The sequence below is a fragment of the Herpailurus yagouaroundi genome, unplaced genomic scaffold (assembly GCF_014898765.1).
Source record: "Herpailurus yagouaroundi ecotype Mexico unplaced genomic scaffold, PumYag 437, whole genome shotgun sequence".
NCBI classification, from domain to species: domain Eukaryota; kingdom Metazoa; phylum Chordata; class Mammalia; order Carnivora; family Felidae; genus Herpailurus; species Herpailurus yagouaroundi.
Window position 1 is genome coordinate 936,445 of NW_024412654.1, and position 21,435 is coordinate 957,879.

The 21,435-nt window shown below is 61.6% G+C and overlaps 1 protein-coding gene across 12 annotated transcripts in view; it reads right to left on the bottom strand.

The window, feature by feature from the left end:
* Positions 1-21,435, bottom strand: part of EP400 (E1A binding protein p400) — a 102,620-nt gene that overhangs the window by 15,884 nt on the left and 65,301 nt on the right. For 7 of the 12 annotated variants that reach the window (XM_040464160.1, XM_040464165.1, XM_040464164.1 and 4 more), the window contains 19 exons: positions 20,921-21,032; positions 20,604-20,747; positions 17,231-17,371; positions 16,939-17,022; positions 16,466-16,600; positions 16,203-16,247; positions 15,970-16,123; positions 15,512-15,753; positions 15,229-15,402; positions 13,258-13,394; positions 13,084-13,140; positions 10,579-10,657; positions 10,176-10,427; positions 9,158-9,206; positions 8,974-9,083; positions 4,123-4,330; positions 3,794-3,993; positions 2,004-2,222; positions 37-232 (listed from right to left, as the gene is read on the bottom strand). In XM_040464160.1, the coding sequence (XP_040320094.1) occupies positions 37-232; positions 2,004-2,222; positions 3,794-3,993; positions 4,123-4,330; positions 8,974-9,083; positions 9,158-9,206; positions 10,176-10,427; positions 10,579-10,657; positions 13,084-13,140; positions 13,258-13,394; positions 15,229-15,402; positions 15,512-15,753; positions 15,970-16,123; positions 16,203-16,247; positions 16,466-16,600; positions 16,939-17,022; positions 17,231-17,371; positions 20,604-20,747; positions 20,921-21,032 (2,738 nt within the window). The remainder of the gene's footprint in view (positions 1-36; positions 233-2,003; positions 2,223-3,793; positions 3,994-4,122; positions 4,331-8,973; positions 9,084-9,157; positions 9,207-10,175; positions 10,428-10,578; positions 10,658-13,083; positions 13,141-13,257; positions 13,395-15,228; positions 15,403-15,511; positions 15,754-15,969; positions 16,124-16,202; positions 16,248-16,465; positions 16,601-16,938; positions 17,023-17,230; positions 17,372-20,603; positions 20,748-20,920; positions 21,033-21,435) is intronic. The other 5 variants (XM_040464168.1, XM_040464166.1, XM_040464162.1 and 2 more) reach the window with 3 other exon arrangements.

A 21,435-nucleotide genomic window follows, 5' to 3' on the forward strand; every position in this document is an offset into this window, starting at 1 on the left:
GGGGGGGGAGGGGGAGGGGCCGCACAAGACAGGCACCTGCGGCTTTCTGTGGCTGCCCGATGGCCACACTGATCCCGGCAACGTTCATGGGCAGGGTCGTCACACCCGGCGAGGAGACCACGGCCGCAGGCACGGACACCACCGGAGGCTTCGCCAGTGCCACCTGGGCCGGCTGGGGCGCCTGAGCCTGCATCTGCCCTTGCGCCTGCAGCTGCGAAGGGGGAACCCGGGTCTAAACAATGAAAATAATGGGAGAGTCCAGAGATGTTCGGGACGGCACGCGTCTGTGCAAACATTTCCCCACAAGAGGCCAAGCGGTGGGAAACGATTCACAAAGTGAAAAGTGGTTGTCGGCTGAAAGAACATACGGGGGCGTGGGCTCATCTACGCTTGACCTGCCACCGGCGAGCGCGGGGACGGGGGCTCCATGAGCCCCACGTGCTGCACACCCACACTCGCGATCAGACCCTGCCACGCAGCTCGCACCTGTGCCTCTCCGCCCCCGATCACCGGAGGAGCCCCGGCCTGCAGTGTCTGCTACACAAGCCGTCTCCCGCTCCTTCCGCTACGACTGAAGGCCGGCCTGCCGCCCCCTCCTGTGGCCCCTGCCGCACTCTTCCAGAAAGCTCTCCCACGGATCCCACCTGTTGCTACTCAGTCATCACGCTGCTACCGAGTGCTCGTCGATTATGTTGCATCTTCGGAAAGGAAAACAGATCCACTTTACCCGTGCAAGCACTCGGCTAACCCTAAACCTACACATACGTGAGTGTGAAAACCAGCGTTGAGCCCATGAGACGTTCTCACCTTCGTGACTTGCTGCGAAAGTGTGCAAGCGGGACGACTTGCACATAGCTTGTGGTCGGTTTCTCTGCCTTTTGCCACATCATCGTCCAAAGCTGCGTGCTGTCCCAACGAGTGGGACGCCACTGCACTATTTGGTAAAGTCCCCAGTTAAGGGGGACCTACGTCCCTCCTCTAACACGCCCGAAACGACAGGATTGTGCACCCGGCACATGGTACTCCTCCTACTAGTTCTTTAGAGGGAACAGACACAGGTCCCCGAGGTAAACTGGTGAGCAGTTTTTGGCCGAATCACTGGAACTCCCCCCAGAGTCGGAGCCGATCTCCCTCCGGCAACCCTGCAGGGGGCATGTGCCGGCAGCCTTCCCTACACCCTGGCCACCACACGTGATCCCCACTCTTGTTTGAACTTAACGTTTCTTGTGAATACAGGCAGAACCACACTTGCCTTCCCGGTTCCCGTCCACTCCCACCCGTCTTGCGGCCTTAGAGCAGGCGTGAGGCACACGCACAGCAGAGCCTGAGCACCCAGCCCGAGCCGCCCAGTGGCAGGCGACTAGCAGTACGATTTGGGCAAGTTACCTGAGCTGTGGGCCTCAGTCTGCACACCTGCACAGTTGAGTGCACACTCAAACCCCCCTACTCCTGCCTCAGCAGCAGCCTGCGAGCACTGATCACGTGAGAGGTCCAGGGCCTAGGGCGGCGCCTGGCCCGGAGCAGGGTCCCTGCCGTTAGCGGTCACTAGGGCCAGAACGGGGGGCTCCCCGAGCAGGACACAGGCTCGCCTGATGGGACAGCGTCTGGCCCACAGCACATGAGACCCGCTCTTGCCAAATCTCACTCCTCTTCCCAGACGCTGATTTCACTGCAACTTTCTGCTCCCCTTCAGAAACCTCCAGAGTCTCTGGGCCGACAAAGCACAGGGACACCAGAGCCTGGTTTTCAGGCCTCGCCCACCTCCCGACGTGGGCCTCGTCCCCAACAGAGCCTGGCCCTCCCTGCATCGTCTGGCTCACTCCCCGCCTCCTCCAGCTGCCCCGCCCGCCAAAGCTCTGGGCGGCACGGGGAGGGAAGCGCACCTATCGCTTTCCTAGGAGGCCCACCAGAATGCCTAGCGTCGGCCTGAGCAAGCAGTAACAGTCCACGTAAACGTTCAAAGACATTGCCTCGGAAAAACAAATGCATCAACTGGAACTTACGAGCCGGGCCACCTGGAGGTTGGCCACGGTGGTGCCCGTGAGCAGGGCTCCGGGCCGCGGGGCCGTGACCGTGGCCAGCTGGGGGCTCTGCTGCGGCGTGGGTGGCGGGGCCTGCACTTGCACTTGTGTGGCGGGCTGTGGGGGCCCTGGCGGGGCCTGCGGTGGGGGGGCCTGCTGGGGCAGCTGCAGTTTCTGCTTCTGCATTTTGATCAGATGTTCCTAAAACCCAGATAAAGTAGCTTTTCATCAATATCAGCCGCATTCCAAATCCATAAATCTTGGTTTCAAGTTACCGTTGAACTATCCATTAAACACCGAGGTAGACAGTTGCTAATAGGCAATATGCAAACCGTAATCTAGGGGCTTTCTGACATTTTTTAAAAATGTTCTTTTATTAAAAACTAGCATTATTGACGCAAACTAGAAACAGTAATTCTGACAGATGAGTGAATTCACAGCAAAATTTCTTGGTTTCTCTCACTCGCAAACAAGTGACCTTAAATCCGTAACCTATAAAATTTTTAAAGTCTATAAATCATAATCCTTTTTGAACTTCTGAAGTTTATTAGGAGACGTGCATCAGCTCTCAACTTTTTGTTCTAAGTGTCTCCAAATGAATACAATCGATAGAGAAGTCTCATGCCTTTAAGTTAAAACATTAAGATGCCAAAACAGCCCAAAACCTATTTTAAGGAGTCAATTTTCTTTTTAGGGAACTTATGCCGTGTAATTCCTATCAGATCTGTGTCTACATGGGGACAATGACAACAACTCTGAAATCGACTTCAGAGAGAGCAGGCTGTGCCCAGGCACAGGCAAACAAGTGAGTGATCGGGAGGCCCTGGCAGCCATGGGCAGGCCCTCGTGTCCTGGGGAGAAGCAGGACATGGGGAGGAGGGAAGGCAGTGAGGGGGGGGCGGAGGGAGCTGGGCCCAGTAACTTTCTAATTTAAGGGCCGTCCCCCAGACTTCTGCAGTAACGGCCATGTTCTAGACCCGGGCTGTCCCATCCGGTAGTCACAGAGCCCCTGACACGTGGCTGGCGCGACAGGAGCTGAGTGCTTTCTCTGGGATCACTTCTGGGCCTTCTGGCTACGATCGAGTGTGAATGCTGTATCAGGTGGCTCGTCCTTTCTCTGGTGCGCCTGGGGCCTCACTAGTGGAGCCTCGGCTGAGGGCTTGCACACCGCCCCCACCCCCCCCCCCCCCCGCAGCCCTCCGGCATGCCCTCTTGCCCCTCTGCAAGCGAAAAAGGCAGGCCTAAGGTCAGCTACTTACTGTGGTGGGCCTGGGAACTAGCTGGAACTCTAAAACACTGTCTTGTTTCTAGCAGTTCTGTGTCTCTACTCACTACCCGTGCCAAGCAATGGCGCTTTTCCAATGTGGCAGATACAGTATCTCCCTTCAAAGTGAACATATTTTTGTACACGACTGCACAGGTGGTGCAGAGCGGCAAAAATCAGGAACGTCAGGACTCAAATCACTTTGAGGAACAACACCGCACGTGCGCTACGCATCACCATTTTCTCTGGCTGGGGACGGAACCTCTACTTCGGAGCCTGAACTGCGGCGCACAGCGCCAGAAAGCGAGCGGGAAGACACGTCTCCGGAGCGCTGTGACCAGACCGCTCCCACGACCGTGGGGGGGCACCGTACAGAGAGTGGTTGTTAAAGACGAGACAAGCACGCTTCCCCCAAAGACCACAGCGGATCCGTGCAAAACACACTGGGAATTAAATGACCACGCGAGGCATCGGAGGGCGTGCGTGCGGTTTCCTGTCAGATACTCACCGGGGTCAGCTTGCCGACAGCTTTGATCTGCGCCGGCGACTGGGCCTGGCCCTGGATCTGCGGGACCTGCACCTGGGAGGGCGGCGGCGGCGGCGGTGGCTGCGGCTGCTGCTGCTGCTGCTGCTGCTGCTGCTGCTGCTGCCTGAGCAGCTGGAAGTGTGCGGGCGTGATGGCCTTGCCGGGCAGCTGCACCCCTGCGGCTGGAGAGGGGCTCCGTCAGACCTCGCACGCACACGGCCCTCCCCTCCTCCCATGACAAACGGCCGCTCGAGGTCCCGGCTCGGTTTAACGGTGAGAAGGGTCACACGGGAAACCGAACCCGCCTTTACCTTGGGACACCTGAGTCACCAAAGACCGGGTCGGGGTCTGCACCGGGGTCAGGCTGGTAGTGACCACGGCCGAGGCTGTCACAGAGGTAACCGCGCGAACGCTCTGGGTGGGTGCCAGGGACACCAGGTCGGACGAGGCCGTGGCCGGGGAGCCGACCGCTCGCGGCTGGGTGTGGACCACCTGGGCGGCAGCAGGGCCTCCGGAGGTCTGCAAGAGGCGACGGGGGAGGCCGTCAGGTCACTCGGCGCTTTTCTCTTTTCTCGGTCGTGGGAGGCAGAGGACCCCAATCTCTGAACCCAAGAAAACGGAGCGCTTTCCGGATCTCAGCGGCTTGACAGGCTGAACGTGCCGACGGAGCGAGTTCCACTAAAGCGGGTCGGTTAACCACAGAAAACCAGTCTGAGACGCCGGTGCTCCCGTCCCCGCTGTCCTCAAAGACTCCTGTCCCCGGGACACTGTGAGGTTTGGGCCATCCTCCAGACGACGGTGCTCACTCCCCAGACACCGAGCTTCTCCCGCCCCCGCACAGGCGCTGCCGCTCCCTGCGCCCCACACGCGGACCCTCCGAGCCACGGCCGCCCGCGTCCCGCCACGAGCAGTGGGCACGCCCCACTGACTCCCCTGGTCCCTGCCGGCCCCTCGGTGCGGACGGCCGCCCCGTCCCCATCCCCGCGCGCGGACCCGGCACCACGCTCTGTGCTTCCCGGGCAGCCGTCCGGCTCCACGCGCCTCGACCCTGCTCTCCCGCCTTCCCTCACAGCACGTCTCTCTCCTGCTCTTCCCTCCCGAGCACGGGAGTCACGCTCGTATTCCTCTGGTGGCTCCGCTAAAATTACCCCGTGACCACTTGCTAGAGTTTCCTCAACGGCGTCACACCCGTGCTCCTCCTGAGAGACCGCAGAGCGTTTCGGCGCCTCGGTCCCCCGCTGACTCACCCGCTGCCGTCCCCGCGCGTGGTCCCTGCTGTCGGCCCCGCGCGGAGTCGCTGTCGGGTCGGCGTCCGCCTCACTCCTCACACCTTCCGTCTGTCAACAGCCGCCTTCTGCCTCAAGCGTGTTTCATTCGGCAAGGGCCCACCGGCCGGGACCCGTCTTCGTCTGGGAATGCTACGTTACCCTCGTCCTTCAAGGTATTTCCGGAAGAGATGGAATACCAGAGGTGGTGGTCACCGTCACTAGCTCATCGTGTCGTCCCAGCAGCTCCCGGCCTCACGGCCGGCGAGAAGGAAACCACCCCCGGAGGCGGCGTGCCGGGCTCGGGCTACTTCCACGTCTCTCTGCGGACGGCCCTGTGCGGGCGCGGGCTCCGTCCCGTGGTCCCACATCGGGCTGCTTCCGGGCAGCTTCCGGGACCGGTCGGGATTTCTGTAAGTACGGGTCAGCGCCGTCGCTCAGTTCTGGAAAACTCGCATCCTCAAATGCTACCTTTGCCCGCCCTCCTCCCTGTCTGGATTCCGATGCACCACAGGCTCCCGGTCTGCAGCCTCACGCGCTCTCTTCCGCGCACTCCCTGCTGTCGCCCACACGGCACTGGGCGGGACTCCTCTTCCAGCTAATTCTCCCAACTGTGTGTAAACACGCTGTAGCCCGTTACCAGAGTTTTTCTTTTTTCCAATCCTGGTAACCGTATTTCTCGTTCCCAGACGTTCTCTATGGTGAACCTTGGATGGGTGTGGGGGCCACAGGCGCCAAAGCCCCTGCACAGTTGGAAATCCACAACTTTGCCCTAAAACTTGACTACTACCCTCCGGCTGACAGAGAACAGACTTATGGCTCCAACTCTGGAGGGAGAGAGGCCCCACCCTGCGCCACCCCTGCGGGCAACACGAGGGTGGAGGGAATCTGGGGTTCACTTCTGGCTCGGCCGCGCGTCCCGGGAAGAGCCGCTGGGCTCCCGGCTCACGGGGTCGGCACCTCTGTCCAGACACCCCAGGGGTGAGCGAGCCTCAGGCTCACACGGGGTCCCCTGTCCGGCGACACGGGTAAGAGGCACCGCAAGGCAGACACCACGTCGGTGCAGTTTCTCTGCATTTCTTCCTCCTTAGACTTTGCCCTAATACGTTTTTCGTCAGCTCCTTAAAACTTTTAAAGAGATGGTGAGTCTTCTGTATCCAATGGTTCTGATGCATTTCATTAAAGAGCAGTGTAAGTAACAGGCCTGACCTCATTACCAGAAACAGAAGCCCGTTCCTGGATTTCTGAGATGGTCTTCCCTCTGCCCTTTTCTTCTCGGGTCCCATTCTGCGACACACGCAGCGTCACGGGAACTGTCCTAGAGCACACCTCTGCTCAGGCACTTTCCAGAGCTCCCAGCTGCTGGCGAACAAACCCATATCCTTCAGCCGGACACACAAACCCTAAGACCAGTGAGCTCAACGTCCCACGGTGCGAGCGCGCAGGGCCCCTCTGGAGGGGGATTCCTGCCTCCGTTCAGACGTCTGTTTGTGCCCCCTGAACAGAACCACCCGCCGGGCCCCGTACACGCCTTCCCAGTGCTGAAGAGTCGCGTGCATGGACGACGTCGTCCCGTCTTCTGGAAGCTCAGAGAGGCCTCCCTGGTACCTGTCCCTCTTGGGCGGTCCCGCCGCAGGACTCTCAGAGCCCTGGGAAGTACGCCGTGTGGGACTCCATATTCTACTCCCACGTCGCCACAAAGAGTATCTCGTCTCTGAGAGCTACTCAAAAAACACGTCACGGATGGATTACTTTACCTCCTATAAACGTCAAATGTAGAAACGGGTCTTTTTCAAAACAGAACGAGTGCAACTACTTGGGTGTCCACCCTCACACCAGGAGTGCTACCGGCCACGCAGGACATTCGTAACGCCACACGCCCAGCTACTGGCTGCTGTTATTAAGACGCTAACTCAAAAGTGCTTTACTGCAAAGCATAAAGAAAAATAAGTAAAGTAATCCTAAATGATACGCTAGAAAAACTTCTCATTTATGCCGTAGCACAGACAGTACAACTCTCCCATTTCCGGTACACGGACCTACGAGTGTTCACAGGTGCATGTGGCCAAGCAGCCACTGCAATCTAGATACAGATCGTATTGTCTCCTGTCTCTACCGTTTTGCCTTTCCCACGTTATTTAAACGTGAGACCTTCTGAAATGCTGCTCACTGGCAAACCTTGTCACGTGGGCCAGCAGCCCACTGTGCACGGCGGGGTGTTCCTAGAGGGAGCGGACGTGCCAGCGGGCCCTCCCATCCATTCACGGCTGAAAGTCCTGGGGTCGCTTCCACTCCGAGTGACTATGAACGAAGCCCCCTGCACACACACTCGGGCTTTCCGTGCAGAAGCGTGCTTTCGCTTCCCTGGGGGAAATCCTAGGCGTGGAGGTGGGAGGCTGTGCGGCAGGCCGCCTTCCCGCATTTCCCACGCGACGCTAAGACTCCGCCATCAGCAGCGCGAGCTCCAGGCGGGCGGCCGGGTCTGGTTTCTAAAGCCGCGCTCGGAGACGCGCGCCGGCACACCTCGCTGGGCCCTTCGCCTGCTTTTCCCTGAGGACTAACAACGTCCACCCCCGTCCACGCCTGTTGTCCCTGCTGCTTCTTCGAGGTGACTGCTCAGATCTGTGGTCCGCTGGCTGAAATTGTTTTCTTACTGCAGACTCCTCATTCAATCTATAAACCGGTCCTTCATCACACGTGGCCAACGAGCGTTTTCCAAGCTTTCCATTTTCTTAATATATTTCACGCACCAGATGTTGACTTTCACGAAGGCTAACTTTCGGTCTCCGCCCAAAGCAAGGGAGCAAAGCTGTTCTCCCAGGGTTTCCGTGTACGGGTCCGTCCTGTTTCGGGTTTTACGTTTGGGTGTACGATCACCTCGGGTGACTCCTCGTACCCGGTGGGGGCCCGGCTCGTGGTCTCGCGGGCCTCCCAGCGCCACTCGTTGAGAAGACCAGGCTCTCCCCTTGTGGTCCTCTGGCGCTCTCCGTGGAAACCAACGCCCAAGCGCACGTGGGTCTCTTTCTGGACTCGGTACCCCATTCTGCGGAGCTGTACCTGCCCTGCCACCGCCACCTTGTCTCAAGCACTACAGCAGCACCTTTCGTAGGAGACACTTTCAAAACCAAGAGGGACAATACTCTACTTGTCAGAGCACTGCTCGCGCAGGGCACGTGCCGTCTTTGGGTACGTGACTAAACTGGAAACGGAGATGTAAGTTGAGCCTCCTCAGTCTCGTTTATTTTTGTCATTTACAGCAAAGCACCAGGGGCAAGGAGGTGGCCAGACACGGCGTGTGTCTTGGTGAGTGCAAGGTCTCCCGGTTCTGCGCTCAGAGGGTCTCACGGCCCCACGGCTTTCCCTCTGCCCGCTTCCCACGCACAGGTCTGGCCGCCCCACGAGCGGACCAACGCCTCCTGCGCTTTGCACCCCACCTGGCCCTCGCATGCCCACCCGTACGGTTCCCCCAAGAGTGGCCCTCTCTGCGGCCCCACGTCCCCCCAAGCAAATCTGTCACAGTACATGAGGCGCCCCCGTCAGTGGAGTCTGCGACCCAGCCTCACGACCCGCCTTTCTCCTCCCACAACCGCTACAGGGATTTCAACACACGCCCTCAGCAAGCACACCGCGGATGCTGTTCCCTGAACACTCACATCATCTTAGGAAATTCAAGCTGGGTCGGTACTTTCTGCCCCACTGGGATATTTCTTTAAAAAGCAAACAACTTTTGGGGCAACCCCTGGCTTAGTCAGTACAGCCCCTGATCTTGGGACTGTGAGTTTGATCCCCACATTCGGTGTAGAGATCACTTTAAAACAATAAATAAATACAAACAAGTTCCGCGGGGTCCTAAGTCTCACGTGCTACCGAAGGTACCCGTGCGCAGGGACAACTCACGGTCAAGGCTCCCGGTGCCACGGGTGAAGCAAGACGCTTATTAATTGACTGGAAGGTGGCGGCAGGGACACCCGCGATGGTGTTCACGATGACGTTTCCACTCACTGTGCCTGTGGGGAGAGCCCTGTGAGGCAGGAGCACGGGGATGCAGGAAATTCTCATGGGGGCGTCTGTGACCCCTTACCTGTGGGCATGCTTGTCCCCGTGACGGACGTTTTAATGGCTCCCGCCTGCTGAAAACAGAAAAGCATCTGGATTTCAGGACAAATTCTTCCCTGTGTAAAACCTCTGAGTGTTTCCACTTCGTCGGATTCATCCAAACGCATGCCTAGTTCCACAGCCCCACGGCCGACTCCTGCCCCGTTCCTCTGGGGCCCCGGCCACACCAGCCGTCCCGACCCCCACAATCGCCAAGCCCGAGGCTCCATGCTAGCTGCTGCCCACTCTCTCCCCACAGACTGCCATCACAAGGGCCGCACACAGAGTCCCTCCCCAACCACCCACCACTGTGCCCTTGGGGCCACGGGAGCAGGGGCTCTGTGAGCGAGTGAGCTTTCTGACGGAGGAACCGTCCAGGTCACGCAACAAGCCCACCGCAACGGACGCAGCTACAGATGAGGACCCACGACCCCCACGCCCGGCAGTGGCGCTTCCCAAAAAGGTCCAGGCGTTCTCCCCACGTGTGACTCCAGTGTCCACACCACATGGGGACAGGCCACGTGGGCGCACATGGTGAGGAGCACACCGGAGCACAATGACAGCAGCACAGGACGTGCGGGATCACGAGTCAGCCTTTTTATCCCTGTTCCGTGCGTCACTGTACCCCTCTCCCTGACAGGCACCGAAGACCCATGCGCACGTATGTGCGGGAACACGCCCACACGGGCACCGAGGCGAGGCGCGAGGGTCGGGACAAGGGAGTCTGCACGGTGACACCAATGGTCCCTGTGCCTCCGTGGCCTGACCTCACAGCGACACCTCACTCGGCCCAGCCCCAAACTTCCCCGCTGCCTCCACCTCCTACCCTGCCCAACAGCCCAGCCACGGAGCCCAGCGTGGGCGGAGCGCGGCTGAGGGCGCCCCCTGTGGCCGCACGCTCCTGCCGGGGCAAAGCTGGGCCTTCTGCCTCCTGAGTAAGCCGTGCTTGTGTCTAAACAGACCCTCTGCACCGACCCTGTCTCCAGGGAGAGGTGTCCCCTCACCAGCACGGCGGCGCTGCCCACTGTCGTGATGGCCGGGGGCACCTTCGGCGGGGGCTGCGCGGGCTGTGCCTGGGGCTGCGCCTGGGCCTGCGGCTGGACGGCCGGTGGCCCCGGGGGCTGCTGGCCACCTGCTGCCTGGGGCTGGGGCAGAGGCGGGGGCGGCTGCTGGGGCGGTGGGGGCTGCGGCTGCGGTGGGGGCGGCGGGGGCTGCGCCACGGGCGGCTGCTGCGCCTTCTGCTGATCGGCCAACGCCTGCAGAGGCGGAGAGGAGAGGAGAGGAGAGGAGAGGAGAGGAGAGGAGAGGAGAGGAGAGGAGAGGAGAGGCGAGGCGAGGCGCCGTGGGGAGGAGCCCGCCCCCTACGCCCCCCACCCTGGCCCCACCCGGGGGCCCCAGCATCCACACCTTCTTCTCTTTGGCGATACGCTCTGCTCGAAGAGATGCAACCTGAATGGGAGGCAGCGGTTTGTCATAGTTGATGCCGCTGAAACACAAGAGCAGATGAGGAAGATAAACGGACGCGCTCGGGGGGAGCGGAGTACTCCAGAAAGGCAGGGGGCTCTCACCACCCGAGCAGCCAGGTGCCAGGAGGCCGCTGTGGTCAAGCCCCCTCGCAAGAAAAAAAGCTGCAGGAGTCGTCCGAGACCACGTCTCCCGTTCCCTTTCCACAGAGAACCTTCCAGGAGGCAGGTCCGGTCTACCACAGCGGCAGCCGGTACAGTGCCGGGTACGTCAGGGGACTGAAACGTGTGCGTGCGCCCCACGGCTAACCACCTGCTCCAGGCCGGGCCTCCCCTCCCCCAACCAGCAGAGCCATCAGTAGCCCTGTGTCCCCAGGCCCCACTCTGGCCCTCCAGATGCCCCTGTGTCCACGACAACTAACATCAGGGCCTAGCGCCGCCAACACCCCCGGCTGGCCTCCCAACGGCTCCAGGCTGACCGGGGGAGCCCAGGGGGAGCCCAGGGGGAGCCCAGGGGGAGGGTGGGCCCCCTCAGAGCCCTCCCCATCCTGAGCCCTTGCTCCTGGGGGGGCGCCCCCCAGTTCCTATTCCCTCCCCATCTCCTCGACGCCTGCTGTCACAGAGAGTCCAGCTTTGTTTCAAGCCTCACGGACGCCCTCCACGCTTCTGGGCCTTCCCTAGCAGGGCCCCGGGCCGTGCCGCACCTATCGGGTGCCCCTGCACGTCAGCCCCTCACCGCCCCCATGCTCGTGCCAGCCCGCTCGGGACGTCTCACCAGATCCCACCGCCCTGCCCCTGCTCTCACGTGATCACCTGGGCCTTCCTCTGGTGGTGGTCCCTCCTGCACACAGCGCTCCCTGGGCCAGCCGGCTCCAGGCGGGGCCCCCACAGCTCGTCCTCCCCCTGGGCCGCCGGCCCGGCCCCCGCTCCTTGCGGACCCTCACCCTCGGCTGCCACAAGACTCCGAGAGGACAGCCAGCTGCGGGCCCACATGCCGGCCTCTCCTCTCCCCTCACCCCCACCTTCTAGCCCTGTCTACACGGGGCCCGTTCCTCTGACCTGAGCCAGACGCAGAAACTAACTTGAGCCCCCAAGACACCCAGGCCAGTGCTTGCCTCACCCCAGCCAGGCTTTCACACTGAACAGCCTCGTCCGCCCGGGCGCCCCCGAAATGCCCACCTCCCCGCTTGCCCTGCTCCCCTACCTCGGAGCCACCCGGGCCCCCTTGTGCTCGTCCTGCAGACCTGCCTCGTAACCCGTCTCCCTCAGCCCCACGATGGGTGACCTGACACGCCCTCGCATCGGAGCGACATCCAGCAGGAACACCCCCGGTCCCCTCTGCCGGGCTGTTTCGTGCCGTCTGTCTGTGGCACAGACCTTCCACCTCCATGAGATCGGTATGAGTTTGTGTCTTGCAGGCACAACAAACAAGGTAAGAACGTGCCCTTCTGCTCGCTGACGAACTGCTGGGCCCAGCACAGCGCCAGGCACACAGCGTGTCAGTAAATGGTCCATTGTGGGGATCAATCCGCTAATTTAACCTACACACACATACCGCGTGCCAGCTCTGTAACCCAAACCCCAGAACCCCTACGTCCACAGACACACGGGTGCTACACAATTCGAGTACAGAAGGCAGAGGCGGTCTGCACCGTGAAGAAACACAAAGGACCACGGTCTGACTGTCGGCAAAGGGGGAAAGGTGGTGTGCGAGGGGGGGCCCGGGCACCAGCCACGTGGACATTCAGGGAAACCGTCCCGGGACCAGGAGGCAGGGAGCATCCTGCGGAGGCCAGGCCCGCAGAGCGGCCAGCACAGGCCGCTGGGGTCTCAGGGGAGACGGGCCAGCTCGGGACCACGCTGACAGCCGGTAAGGAGGAAGCAGGGCCCGTGGTATGCTGCAGACCATCGCTTGGACAACCAGGAAGGCTGGGCCCAGGTGGGCACCCAGGCTTCATCTAGACACGTGCTCCCTCGTCGTAAACCGTCCAACGCTCGGAAAGCAAGGGGAGCCTACGCCGAACACCCGGCCGGCCGGCACTCAGACCCCGACGTGGCCTCACTGCCCCTGCTTACTCGTAACCGCGTGTCTCCCTGCCCACCCTTCGGTCCGTCCTTTGTTCTCTTTTGGTCACTCACAGAGCAGGTACACTCACCCCGACGCCCGGGGTACCTTCCAGGCAGAACGCGACGTGTGCCAGGATAGAGGCGGGTACGGCTGAGAGAGGACAAAGCCTCTCCCGTTGCCCTGCCCGTCCGCCAGCGTACCCCGCAGGCTGCAGGCAGGGACAGACCCTTGTCACGGGAACGCCACGCGGGCGGTCGCTGGAGATAACCAGCCGCCGCCGGGACGCGTCGTCTGCACGATTCACTGACCGCGCTGAGTCGAAGGGAAGGTGAAAACAAAGACATCTCACATGACGAAAACGTGTCACAGATACAAAAATACCTTTCTGCCAACACGGAGGCGTGCTTGGGGTTTTTCTGAAAGGGATTCATGCCGAGCCTGCAGCACAGAAAGGAGACGACGGTTACCAGCGAGGACTGCCCGCGGGAGGACGCTCGCGGCAGGCCGCGCACGCCGGCTCCGTCACGGGCGGCAAGGGGAGCTCGGGGAGCATACAGAGGCTTGATGGGGGGGCTCCTCTTCCCGGCCGTCATCTTCATCAGGTCGAAGTGGCTCGTGTACAGCTGGGTGTGCGTGGCGTTCTCGTCCTGGGCGTACATCTGGCCCGTGCGCAGGGGACGGTTGTTCTTACTCTGAGACAAAATCGAGGGCAGCGCGTCAGGCGGGCGGCGGCTGATTCGGAGGCCTGGCGCTAGGCCTCCCAGATCGCGCGCGGGTCCTCCTTCCCGAGGCGGCACTGCCACCCGCCGGCTGCGGGTCCTCAGCCCTCTGCGGGTCCTCAGGCCTCTCCACGCGCCTGCTCGTGTGAGCCCCGCGGAGGGAGGACTCCCCTTCCGCTGGGACGGCCGCTGGGCAAGGCGCGCGCGGTCGCATGCGTCGCGTGAGGCGGGGCCGGTGTGGCTGCCCCCACGGCAGACCTCCACCCGCACGCACAGAGGGGAGAGGCACGTGCGGGTGTCTGAGCCTGTTCTCGGGGGCTTCCGGCACTGTGCGTGGCTGGCGACCTTCCCCTCCACGTGTCTCACAGGTAAACCAAGCAGGGCTCTCTGGGACCGTCCTCTGCGGCTCCAGGCTCCGACCGCCCTGCCACCGGGAGTCAAACGCGGCGTGTGGGATGGGAACTGAGACCTCTACACAGTAAGCGCCGTGCCGGGAGACGCGGTGCACGGGCACCTCCCTGCGTCGTCTGAGTGACGCCATTAAATCGAGCAGGGCGGCATCAGAGGAAAGCCAAAACGACAAGACGGGCGCGGGAAGGCCCCGAACGCGGGACCTCATCTCCCACGTCACCGTACGGGGAAGGAAGAAAGGCAGAGCAGGCTGGGGACCAGGTGCGTCACGAGAACACCAGTGGCCGTGGCAGGTGGCGAAGGGGCTCCGCTCCCACCCGGCTCCACCCAACACGCCGCCGCCGCCCCGCGTCTGTGAGCGCCACCCTCCAGGCGGAGTCTGCGCCCCACACGTGGCCCTCTGCACGCTGCCTACGGTTCGTTCGGAACGTCACCTTCGTGCCCGACACGTGTTTTGTCTTCTCCTAGGGGTTAACTTCACGTGTGACGAAGGAAAATAAAGCGTCAGCATCGTGTTTCCCACGTTAACGCTACGGCTGTAGCGCTTTCAACACATCAGACCAGACACGAGATCATGCGAGGTCTCGGCGAAGGCACCACAGGTGCTGTGAAAAACACTTGCTTTTTTTGTTCTTAAACAAAAAGCAAACGAATGCCCTGAGACGAACGTTTCTGGGAAAACGAACACGGAGACGATAGAGTGATTTTCACCCTTCATCCGGGGACCGCGCGGGCCTCTGCCGCACGTGCCCTGTGGGGTCAGCGAGGGCGCAGGCCTTGGGACGTTCTCCGGAAGGGAGGCGGACGGGAGGCAGACGGGCGAGCGGCAAGACGGGAGGTGGCGAAGACAGCAGATGACGGAAAGAAGCCCGCTCGGCTCAAGGAATGAGAGAAAGCGTGCAGGCGGACGCTCGTCCGCACAGCCGGCTCTTGGGGGTAGGGTGGGGAGAGGTCAGGCCGCCGCCACGGCCGGCTTCTCAGGAAAGACGCCGAGCGCCTGGCCGCTGTGCGTTCGGCACGTGCCACGCACGGTCGGCGGGATGGGGGTCCAGAGCCGGTCCTGCCACCGTGGCAGCCAACGGGCCCGGTGGGAGCACGGCAACGACACAGAGGGAAGACACCGACAGACTCTTGAGGTGGAGCCAACGGAGCCAAAGAAAGGCTCTCGAGTTCACCCGACACCTTCTCAGGAAAGGAAAGGAAAAGAGACGAAGGTGGGCCAAGCTTGCAGACGGCACACAGAACTTTCCAGGTATGGGACCGTGGCCTGCACCGACGGCGGCCGTGAAGGCAGAGCCGTGGGTGCACGCCGGGGACGGCGCAGGCGACCCGCCTCGCCAGGCTCCGCGGAGCCGGGGGACGGAGTCCCGTGGGTGCAAGGGGGGTGGGTGCTCACCTTGCCCTCCTCCCTCGGGATGAGCACGTTCTCGTAGCGGCTCCGGCACTGCTTGGAAGAGCGGTAGATGCGGCTGCAGGAGTTGACCACGTCGCTGACGAGGTCCCAGTTGGGCGTGTGGGCCGGGGACACGATGGCGAGGTTCAGAGGTAGCTCCAGGAGCTGCTTCACGGCCTAGGGGACGTTCCAGGCGACACGGGTCAGTGAGACCAACCGGCCGGTTCGCGCGCTCTCCCAAGGGAGCACGGCGACGGGACGTGGGCCAGAGGGGCCCCACGCTCACCTGCAGCAGCGCCCAGTCCTCGCTGATGAGCCACTCGGGGTTGTCCGGGCCCGACTCGGCCGTGGGTTTGGCAAACGTTGGCAGAGGCTTGGCAAACTGTGTCTGCTGCTTCAACAGAATGTTCTTTTTCTGCTCCTTCCCTTCCCGCCGCATTTTCAACATGCCGGGCGTCGCGCGGTCGAACAGCGAGCGGGGAGGGACGACGGGCTCCCCGTGGCGCTGCTTCTTCTTCCTGCCTGCGACTGCACGGAGGGCTTTCGTCAGCCAGGCGGCCGACGGGAGACCGCGCCTCCGCGGGCGAGGGGCAGGAACGGGGCGGGGCGGGGGGGGGGCGGTCACCACGGAGCTGCTGGCGGAGACGGACCCACCCTCCCACTTCCACGCCAAGCGGGGCCGCGGGGGCTCCTCCCCAGCCGCGAGCACAAACCAAGACACGCCAGCGTGGCCGCGGGGCGCACCTGACGGGTCCGTGCGGTGGCGCCTGCGCTCCTTCCTCACGTACACGGGAGGCAGCTTGGACTCCGGGATGGGTGTGCTTTCGTACGTGAGACACAGGACCGGGTCCACGTAGATGTCATTGTCATCCTGGGGGGGCGTGGGCGGCGTCCAGAGCTGCGCACAGGAGGGAGAGCCTGAGCCGTGCGGCTCCGGGAGGGCGGCCGCCCCGACGCACAGGGGCACCGGCACTCACCGGCATGACCTCCATCTGCCCGTCGGCACCTTCACAGACGTACTCCTGCGGGTGAGGGGCAGGCTCAGGGCGACCCGGTCCGAGACACAGCCACAGGCCACCAACCGTCTACCCTGCGCCGGTGACGTTGCCCTGACCGCACTCGGGGAGAAGCCCGCAGGAAGCAGACACCTGCAGCCGAGGGTCAGGCCTCCCGCAGCGGCCACGGGAACACAGAAGGGCCCGGCCCGGCAGCAGCGCCCCGCAGCCCGCACCCCGCGTACCGCACTGTAGGCGTCCTCCCTCGTGTAGGTGAGGAGCTGCTCGTGCTCCTGCTCCTGCAGCGCCCGCGCCTCCCTCTCCCGCTGGGCCCTGGCGTTCCGCGCCTCCCACTCCGTCACGGCGGTCAGCATGGCGTCCTGGCGGGGAGACCGCACACGGGGGCTCTGGGACTCCCGACGCCGCGGCCCGGCTCGCCGCGTCACCGGCCGAGCCCCTCTCCGGCCGCGGGCTCTCTGGACCCCTCCCCGCCCCCAACACCTAGCCCTCCGACCCAGCCGGCATCAAGCGACTTCCGGTCGAATGAGAAGCGTTCCCTGGGGTTTCCCAAGACTTCCTTTTTGTCTCTTTCCACACCGGTGGTTTGGATTTTCATTCCCTGACTTCCTGGCAAGTCACTTTACTTCAGGCTGAATTTGCCTCTGAAGCCGAGGCCCTCGTGGGTGGTGGGACCAGAAGCCCGCCCACCTGCCCTTACCTCGCCGTTGCCCTCCTTCTCCGGGCCAGCAGGCGTGTGGAATAACTCCAGGTAATTCAGGGCATACTTTTCAATAGGTGTAAGCTGTTTCAAAAATCACGTTTTGAACGGAGTTAACAGCAAATCAAAAAGGTGAAGGTCCTTATATAACCCCCCGCCAACACCTGGATCGAGAAAAGGGTCATTCTTTGTCACAGTGACAGCGGAAAACGTCACGAAAGGGTCAAGCGCTGAAACATCTAGGTGTCCGGAAACTAAGTGAGTGGGAGCACAGAAGAGAAAGCGTCCAGACCTGTTCCATAAAGTCTGCTAACTCCTCCAGCTGCGATGGCTCTTCCTTCCACCCTGGGCCGTCACCGTCGGGCGACCCTGGCACCGCTTCCTCCTCGGGTTTCTGGGCATCGTCCTCTAGGTACTCAATACTCTTGAGGGCCTGAAGAAATTATCGTTTAAATTACTTTCAGGTGTTTTTAAATAAAAGCGTTTTGAAAAAGAGCGGCCCTGCATAAATGCCGACACGCCTGTGCCGCACACGGAGCCTCCCTGCGGTGACGGAAAACTAAGCATGACGGAGGAGGGCAATGAACATGAGCGGCTCACGGCCGCGGCAGACAGCAAGCCCCAGCGAAGGGCCGAGCGCTGCCGCGCCACAAAGCACCCCGGCCCTGAGAACACAGAAGCGCGGGGCACCTCGTTCACCCTCGCAACCGGCACCCGGCACGGCCACGACTCAGATGAACGACAACCCTTCCACAGCACGACCGGGGGACAAACAACCCTATGCCGCAGCTGCCAAAACCAAGCCCACGGAAAAGGTAACGCAGACGACAGGCGTGTGAGACGGTCAGCATCACCACAGATCAAGAAACCAAGCAAGAGGAAGGAGGTGCCTTCCCACAGCCAGGAGCTCATGCCTGACAGGGGTGGGTGTGGATGGGCATGCTGGTGCATCGGACATGAGCCCACAGTCTCTGGTTTCGGGGTATCGATTACCGACTGTATAACCTCTTTTCTTGGCAATCTGGCAAAATCTGCAGTTTAAAATGTTACCTGACCTCACACAATACAGAAATCATTCCAGATCGCACATCTAAATATGAAGACCACTGAAGCATCTACAAGAAAACGAAAGAGGACGTCCAGACGACCCAGGGTAAAACGACCCAGGGTAAAGAGAACGTTTTTTAAGCCCCAACCATGATAAAGATGGCTTCAGGACCCAGGGTTTCTGCTCATTGCAAGACAAGCAAACCACAGAATGCACAAAGGTATTTTACAGATTCACCCAGAGCACATAAAAAGTGCCAACAAACCACTAAGAAAAAGAAATAACACAGTTAACACAAAAAAGGGAGAAGGACACGAACAGGCACTTCACAAAAAAGTGCCTGCCCTGCCAGGGAGCACACGGAGGTCCACAAATTCATGGGCCGACAGCAGCAACACAACACCAGAGACGCGGCCCACATCCGCCAGCACGTGGCCGGAACGACACCCCCACGCCTCAGGTCCCATGCAGCCAACAGAGCATAGGTCGGCTCGGCCAGTCTGGAAAACTGCCAGTGGCACCTGCTAGTCACGTGCTCACTGATGACCCAGGAGCCCCACCCCAAGATGCAGTTAGAGTGTCTGCCAAGAGACACAGAGAAAATACAGATGCGGGGCTCAAAACACAGTCACACGGTCCCACAGTGGACCCGATGAAGTCACAATCGCTGGGAGACCCGGGAACCACCGTGACCCAGAACCAGAGGCCAGGCCCACACAGGCACCAGGGCGGTCAGGGGGTCAGAAGGGCGAGCCACCCTCAGGGACAGGAGTGGTGAGGAGGCAGGCGGTCCCCGGGGTGCCTTCCCTGTAGCACCCTCTCAAGCTCTTTATGACGTGCATACTTGCCATACATTCTTGTACTTTATCACAACTTCCACGGAGAGCCACGTTCCCGCGCCAGTCCCCGGAAGAGCCCCACGCCCACTGGAGAGGTGCCGGGAAGCCCAAGGTGCCGGCTGCTCGCCCCAGCACACCGACGGCAGGGGCCTCCCCCAGACCCCCACACTCATTTCACCTTCAAAAGCCCCCCCAGTACCTCCTGCTCTCACGGGGCCACGCCGCTCCCATCAGCCTGCGCCCTGGCCCCCACGATCCAGACTCAGCACAGAGCTGGGAGGCCTCACTGCCCTCACCCCTCACCCCCTTCCTGACCCCCGGCCACCCCTCTGCCCGTGGCACTCCTCACCGGGCATCGGCCGCCCTGCACAGGGCCCTCTGCCTCGGCAGGGAGAGCCTGCGTGCTTCAGTCTCTCCTCTCCCTGTATGCAAGCTTCGTGGGGAGGGAGACTGTGTCTTTTACTCGACACTAGATCCCTGCCACCTAGAACACAGCCAAAACACACAGCAAGACGTTCAACAAGGACGTATCAACAGCAAGTGTGCGTCAGCCTGTGCACCGCACGGAGCGGCACACACACGTCCCCAAGCCAACGGCACCCGAAACGCCATGTTTCCCGCACACACGCTTTCCCACCTCATTTTTCTCCCAGGACACAATCAAGAGTTTTAATGCCGAGACGGTTACCTCATGGACAGGATCTATTTTCTTTCGTGCTGTTTTTCTTTTTTAACCTTGTGCAAATAACCCCTATCTTTGAAAGAAGGGGGTCAATCTATCTGTCCCCCAGATGAAGAGTTATAAGGTGTCCCCGCAGGGGACACCATATGTAGGAAACTCCCGGAACCGCACACAGTGCTTGTCTCTGAGCAGGGGCGGGGGGGTGGGGGGTTCCTGGGGCGGGGCGCTTGCTTCCATTACAAGCTCTTGAGGATTTCACACGCACATTTATTACTTCTCAATGACCAAGTGGAAATTTCTCAGGGCACCAAGGGCACAAGGATGGGAACACAGGCGGAGAGCCCCCACAGGGGAACCAGTGTACTTTACATCGCAGGCAAGGGCGGGAAGAGGCCCAGGACACGGGGGTCCCTCCGAGGTCGAGAGCCTGGAAACCAACACCCAGGAAGGAGGGGAGGAGGCGACGGCCTCCCAAGACGGGCCAAGGGGAGGGGGCACCCAGGGGCGCTGCAGCAAGACCACTGCACGAGGCGGGGGGGGGGGGGGGGGCGTGGCCCCAACAGTGGGTCTGTAAGGGGTCTACACAGCAGCACCACCTGAAAGCAGCAGCACATGAGCCGCGTGCGCCATCTGAAACCTCTGGGTAAGTTAAAAATGTATTCAGCCCGGTAGACACAGATACTACCATTTCAACGGTAAGCAACACAAAAAGGCATTAACGAGACCGTTTATGCTCTCCTTTGCACTGTCCCCAGAATCAGGTGTGCGTTTCATGCTCGCACACACGGGGCGCCCGTCAGAGGGGCTGAGACTGCCGACCATGGGGACGGGCAGACCGAACGGCCGGCTGCGGCCTGGGGGAGGCAAGTGTGGCTTGGGAAGAGCAGAGGAGCAGAGGGGCACAGGGATGGCTGCTGAGCTGGGCAGCAGGGGCCTGAGGCCCCACCCTCTCCGCTGCTCCCTTTCCCTGCTTTTCCAGCCCAAGCGCCTGCAATGGAAAGAAAGCAGGCAGGAGGGGTGCGCCGGGGCCAAGCGAGGGGGCCCACAGAGCGGGCAGGGCACGTCCCGGGTCTCCTCCAGGAGGATCTGTCCTCACCTCAATGAAAGGTCTTGCAATTTTGGGCGCGATGATTTCCGTGGCAGAAGGTTCCTGAGAAAGGACGACAAACTCCTCCGCCTTCACCGGGAAGCCAGCGTCGTCCGTGGGAGAGCACACCTCAAACAGCTCCTGGATGGTACGCTGTGCACGAGACACACGTTAGCGTCCAACACGGAACCCGCCTCAGTGCCTGACCGGAGCGCCAGACCGCGTCACCAGGGAAACCGCCCGACGACCCCTCACCCGTCCGTGGTGAACCCACGTGCCCCGTCACCAGGTGGCAGGCGCGAGGACCACACACCAGTGACGGGTACCTGCGTCAGGAACGCCATGGAATAATCGTTGCCTTGAGCGGCTACTTCTCGGATCAAGTCTTTGGTTCCATTTTTCAACAGCTTCTCTTCGATGGAATTGCCGCTCACAAGCCTACAAGACAGACACACACTTACGATGAGCACGGGGCCACCGGGAAGCACAATGCCACGAGCGGCTGGGGTGCGGGTGTTCGGCAGGGGCTGGAAGGCTCTGCACGTGCTCGGGGCGTGCCTTAACACGGTGGCCAAGGCCACCTCTCCCGTGTCCTCTCCCCTGCTGCACAGGGTCCCGCGCCTCCGTGACTGCGGTCCCTTCTGTCCTCTTCCCCTCCAGCCTCCACCTAGAAAAGTCCTCCTGGGTCCCCCAGAGGGACCTCACACGGAGCACCTGACCCCCCAACGCCGACAGCCTGGCGAGCACGCTCACACGGTCACGTGCACACACAACGGCAGGCCGCGTCTGCTGCCCCGCACACTTCTCTACACTATGCTTCCCTCCTGAGTGACGTGCTGTA